The following is a 6000-nucleotide window of genomic DNA, read 5'->3' as shown; positions in this document are numbered from 1 at the left end:
CTTGTTTATAGCGAGTTGATTGGTAGGATAGGGAGACTTGTCATTTGTGGAAGGGGCTTGATTCTTTCATTAACATTATAATTTGTATACATTTGATTGGCCAAATGAGTGCTTTTTTTCTTTTCCAACTCATGTACTATTGGCTAGAATTAGACGAATATTACGAACTGAAGGATTGCCTTGCTCCTCATATGATCGTATTAACATCATATTTAAAATGATATGATAGGTAGAGAATGAGTATATGATTGTCTTATATGAGATGATTGGCTCTTGTCTATGTTTTTTGGTCTGACGGAGGTTACGTCTGAACTTGTTATACATAAGTTGTCAGTACTAATAGTTAGCTTATGCAAAATGCTCCCTTTACTTATATTTGATGTTCACTCTATGTATGAATAAGAGATGCATTCTGATTCAAGAGATTGCCACATTTAGTTTTGTACTTAGTTCACACGAAGCGAGTGTTAGTTTTATGCAGTGTGAATAAAAAAGTTTATATTTGAATCCGAAGGCTAATATGCCATGTTACGCCCCTTCCCATTAAAAGTGAGCTGATTGGCAGGTTAAGGAGGCCTTTTCTTTTGCAAAGGATTTGATTAGTCTAACAGTATTTTAATTAGAAGGCATACAAATGGTGGAATAGTTATGTCCGCCATCTTCAGAAAGCCATGATTGGTTAGAAACCGCAGCCTAATATGCATTGAAAGACCACCCCACTATTGCAAGGCTGTATTTGCCCTAAATTTGGAACGGTATGATAGATTGAAAATGAATGCCATTCTGCTCCCAATGGGTTGTTCCATGCTTGCGGCTTTCTGGACCAGTGGGAATCATGATTGAATCGGTTATATATAATACTTATGATTGGACAGATGCAAAGTGTTCTTTATTACTTTGAATTTGATTGGATATTTGTCTTTTATAATGGAATCAACAGTCCTAAATTTTACGATCTGAAGAAGGCAAATTGCCAAAAGCGCTTATCGGACTTGGAAGGACTGTGTTTTATTGTTTTACTCGCTCTTGGAATAAATATTCATTCTTTTATTATTGCTTTGGAATTTGGAATTTGTACCATGGTGGCATACCGAAGGTTTTTCCATCTTGTTTTCTCTTTTCCATCGGTGCCTTCAACAGTGTAAGCATAGTTTTTTCATTTAAATAAATCTGGTTGGTAACATTCCACTATTGTCGTATGGGAATTGTTTCTGTGTAATCTGGAAAATATCATCCTCGGAATGTTTTCAGAATGCTAACATCTTGTGTATTAGGTAGTTGACGTGTAATGCTTTTAACTAGCATTATGCCAAAAGGACCCAATGTCTGCATGTGTATTAATTCTGCTTTTATTCCATTCCCAGTTGGAAATGAAACATACATATTTGTCAGGAGCAGCAAAAAGAAAGTTTCAGCAACAGCAGAATAAGATGTGAACAGACAGGGTTCCATTAAGAAATTTGTCTGTGGGTCATCAGGGAAGGGAGATTCAGCAAAAGGTCTACCTTCAGGACAACACAGTGGTTCTGCAGTACAGCCTGTTCACTGTGATCCAAGTATTCTTTCCATGGAAAGTGCCCACTCTGTTGTGACTGCACCACAGGCTACCTCCTGTGAACCTACAGCTGTTACCATGGGCGAAATTATGTCATCAGCTGCGCATTCAACTTTAGAAGTGCTGTGCGGATCACCAGAGTTTGATACAGAAGGAGCCCAGACTTCCGCAATGACAAAAGATGGGGCTTGTGATTTGCAGGGAGTGTTATGTGTATCATTTGAGGATCTAGGAACTTGGCCAGAGTTGATAAGGGATGAGTTTAGGGTAGCTGCCATCCAGCATGGACGTCTGCAAATGGTGTTGCCAGAGTTCCAGTCAATGAACAGAAAAGTAGATTTACATTGGAGAACTATTTCTGTATGCAGCCTAATCGGGAGAGAGCAAAACACACTTGGTTGGCATATTTAGTCTCAAAAGATGCATTTTATGCTTTACATGCAAATTATGTGGACATTCTAACCATCTTCTCCCATCAGATGGTTACAGAGCATGGAGAGAAATGTCTGAACCTTTACACAGCCATGACTGAGCACCAGAGCATGCATGATGCAGGTGAAGGAACTGGAAAAAGAGTAGGCAGACAATGGATGATGGGAGACAAGCTCTGCTTGAAAAAGAGAACTCACTGGTGTGGTATATTAGAACACATTATAGCTATTGTCCAATACCTGACAGAACAGACCATGGCATTCTGTGGTACAAGTGATGCCCTGTACACCTATGGCAATTTCTTGGGCCAAGTGCAGCATTTGTCACAGTTTGATTCCATCATGGCTGAACATTTGCATCGTATTAGGAATAAAGAAGTAATAGATCATATCTTGGGAAGGACATATAGAATGAAATTATCCAGCAGGACTATTGTAGGAAAGGTGAAGGATGTTGGGTACTTTTCCATGATTCTAAATTGCATGCCAGATATCAGGAATCAAGAGCAAATGACAAGTATTTTAGGTATGTGGGTATTTCAAGGACTGCAGCCGCAGCTGAGAAAGACTTTCTGGGATTTGTGACTGTGAATGATGCAACAGGAGCAGGACTTACAGAAGCACTTGTTCAGACTCTGCAAAAGTATCAGCCAGGCATTAATGATTGTCATGGACAAGGATACAACAATTACAGCAGTATGAAGGGGAAGTGCAGGCCCAGATAAAATAGATGAATTGAAGGGCTTTTTATGTGCCTTGTGCCTGCCATAATTTAAGTCTTATAGTTGATGCAGCACAGTCATCATTACAGGCAGTGTCTTTCTTTGGATGCCTGCAGAACATTTACTTACTGTGCTCAGCATCAATGAGCTGATGGCAAATTTTGAAATTATACATAATTGTCAATTCCCCTGTCTGACACTTGCTGGGAATGCAGCATAGACTCTTTCAAGGCAGTACAATTTCAGTTGATGGGAGTCTTGGAAGCATTACAGGAGATAGGTAAAGCTTTATGTACAAGTAATGCCACAACATATCAACAAGCGAGGGGACTGTGCTCAGAACTTATGTCATATCAAGACTTTGTATGCTTGGTGGTTTGGTATTGTAGAATAACAGGTGTGTGCTGTACCTTTAAGAAGCATTTCCAATATCTCTGTGTGTGCATATAAATACCAAGCATGTGTTAGCTTCAGTGCAGTTTTGAAGGTGCAGCCAGAATGTTAACATCTATGTGTCTGATAGCTAGTTTGTTAATAAGTTAAAGTTACTTAACCTCGTTTATGATGCGTTTGTATAAAATAAAGCTTCTTGAACAAGAACCCATGATGTTCACCTGTTTACTCCTGACCAGGCGAGTGACATGGTGTCAGAACCAGGATGGCAAAGACTACTCTTCAGAGCCATGAGTTGAGACGTAATGGTGAAGGCAAACTAAGTGAACTGAGAGCAAAAAAGGGCCAGAGCAAGCTAAAGGTAAAGAAAATACACACAAATGATTCATTTATTAAAAGAGCTGAAACGGAGCATTACAAGGGTACAAAACATATTACTAAGCAAATGAATAGCACAGAAACATTTGTTAAGCAAAAGAGAAGCATAAAAATGCTCATTAATCAAACAAAATATTTTAAATTAGGTTATTTGATAAAACGATTATTAAAGTACATAAGGGGCTCAGATCTACCTCAGAATTGTAAAGCATGCATGTTTAATGCAAAACAAATATAGTAAAAGGTCAAAGAGAGCACATTAAGAGATTAAGTTAGTAAAACGAATATAATAGAAGGGGCATAAAAGGGCACATTGACTGTAAATACAGCAAGGCGACTGCATCTGTTTTGGCAAGTTACCGTGTTTTGCCATAAATAACTACTTTGCACTGATTAAAGCCTTGAGTATCATAACTAGAGTTACTTGCTATTGCACTGATTAAAGCCTTGAGTATCATAACTAGAGTTACTTGCTATTGCAAGTACTGACATAAATTTCAAGCACGTGTATAAGTGGGTGTTCGTGCATATTTATAAAAGTCTTCACTGAGATATGTTAATATGGCAGACGGATTTCACAAGCCACAACCACTTTTATTTGATCAGAATATTGCAGAGAATTGGAGAATATTTGAGCAAGAGTATGATATATTTATACAAGCAGCTTATTCTGATAAAGATGCATGCAACCCCAGGGCATTCATTTTGCTAAACCTGCAGGATCAAAGGCCATTGAAAGGGAGCGTTCATTTGTATATGCACCAGCAGTGTACTCATCGCATTGTTGTGCAGGCTGAGTCAAGGGATGGACCCCGAGTGTTTGAAGCGCAAATTCAGAGAAATGTGTAACCCCCAGAGAAGTATTACATTAGAGATGCATTTGTTTTGCGCACGAGATCAAAAGCAAGGGGAAACTTTTGTCGCTTACATTACTGACCTAAGAAACAAAGAGTGTGTAGGTTTGGTGATTTAAAATATGAGTTAATAAAGGACAGACTCGTGAGGTATTAATAGTGCTGCCCGTTAGAAAAAGATTTTACTTCATGACGGTGATTTAACGCTGAGCAAAGCCATTGATATTTGTCAGCTCCATGAAGATACAGAAAGGCACACAAGTATGCTCGTTGGTGATAAGAGCATGATTTCAACAGACTCCAGAGCTAATGTGACAGAATACAACCTGTGACTGGCAAAAGCAGGCCTAAGAACATGGGAGCAGCAGCAGCCCTTGCAGGAATTCCAGGTAAAACCCGTAGTCGTCAAGCAAATTCCAAGATCAGTTCAATTAAAGGAGCATGCTCAGTGCAGAACCAAGGTTATCCAGTGCAGAACAGACACTGTACAGTACAATATAAGGGTGGATCAGCAAAACCCAAATCAAGCTTTATTGTTAACTGTCACAATTGTGATGCCAATTATAAGTCCAAAAGAGAGAAGTGCATAGCATTTGGTCAGCAATGCCACAAATCTAAGAAGTGGAATCCTTTTCAAAGATTTTGTAAATCAAGTAAACCTCACACAGTTACAAAGAAGGATCCACTCAAAAAAGCAAGTTGATCCAGTAAACCTGCAACAGTCCACTTTCTGTGTAGATGGTGTGTCAGTAATTGATGAAAAGATTGATGCAATAGATTTATTGGCAAGAAATGAAGCGTTTTGTACTATCCAGATCAATGGTAACTCCACCGAGCTCAGACTACACCACTGGAAGTTTGCCCAACTTGTCATTGAAAACATCAGCATACTCTGAAAAAATAGTGTTAATTAAGCTGGACCTGGGACACATGCTTATTTGATGAACTTCTTAGGTAAAAGAAAGCAGATTCATTCTCAAACTGTTTCTGAGATCCAGTAATGACTGCTCAGGTCTTTGAGCTACACAGAATAATAGGCTATAATAGTTCTTGGCCACATAACATGAGACTACTGAGCCTTCAGTTTGAATCTCTTCACCTCCATAAGCAACACATTTCACACAACTAGTCACATTTAGTAGTTTACCAACTCTGAACTTTGCATAAGGATCTGCGACATAACATTACACTTTGAACCAGTGTCTACTTTATGAAACTAGACTCCAAGATCAATCCAGTGGTCAGACCAGCAAAAAGAGTTCTGATAGCTATGCAGCATAAAGTCAAAGCTCAGTTGGATAAAATGGTGCAGCAAGGTGTAATTTGTCCAGTTACAGAATGTACCAAATGGCTGTTGTCCATGGTAGCAGCTCATATAAAAGGCTCAGATGAAATCAGGATATGCATTGGCCCAAGAGATTTGAACAAAGCATTGAAGAGACCACATCATAATATGCGTACAGTTGAAGTTGCAGCCCTGATACCGAGTGCCACTATTTTTTCTGTTTTGGATGCAGATTTCATTTTGGCAAGTGATGCTTGATCACAAATCTTCACTACTGACTGCATTTAGTACCCCATTTGGAAAATATAGATTTCTCAGGATGCCACTGGGAATAAATTCTGCAAGTGAAGTCGTACAGCGTGCAATGAAGCACATTTTTTCA

At 38.9% G+C, this 6000-nt stretch overlaps 1 protein-coding gene across 1 annotated transcript in view; it reads left to right on the top strand.

Annotated features, from left to right (window-relative positions):
* The first annotated feature begins 1645 nt into the window (after window positions 1-1645).
* LOC122797894 (zinc finger protein 1 homolog) overlaps window positions 1646-6000 on the top strand; it is a 192116-nt gene continuing 187761 nt past the window's right edge. The window contains exons 1-2 of the mRNA XM_044066413.1: window positions 1646-1822; window positions 1924-2512. Coding sequence (XP_043922348.1) covers window positions 1646-1822; window positions 1924-2512 — 766 coding nt within the window. The remainder of the gene's footprint in view (window positions 1823-1923; window positions 2513-6000) is intronic.

This window comes from Protopterus annectens, chromosome 3.part1 (genome assembly GCF_019279795.1).
Source record: "Protopterus annectens isolate FY-2018-M chromosome 3.part1, PAN1.0, whole genome shotgun sequence".
Lineage (NCBI taxonomy): Eukaryota > Metazoa > Chordata > Ceratodontiformes > Protopteridae > Protopterus > Protopterus annectens.
The sequence above is the reverse complement of the archived record's forward strand: the minus strand, read 5'-3'. Positions and strand labels throughout refer to the sequence as shown.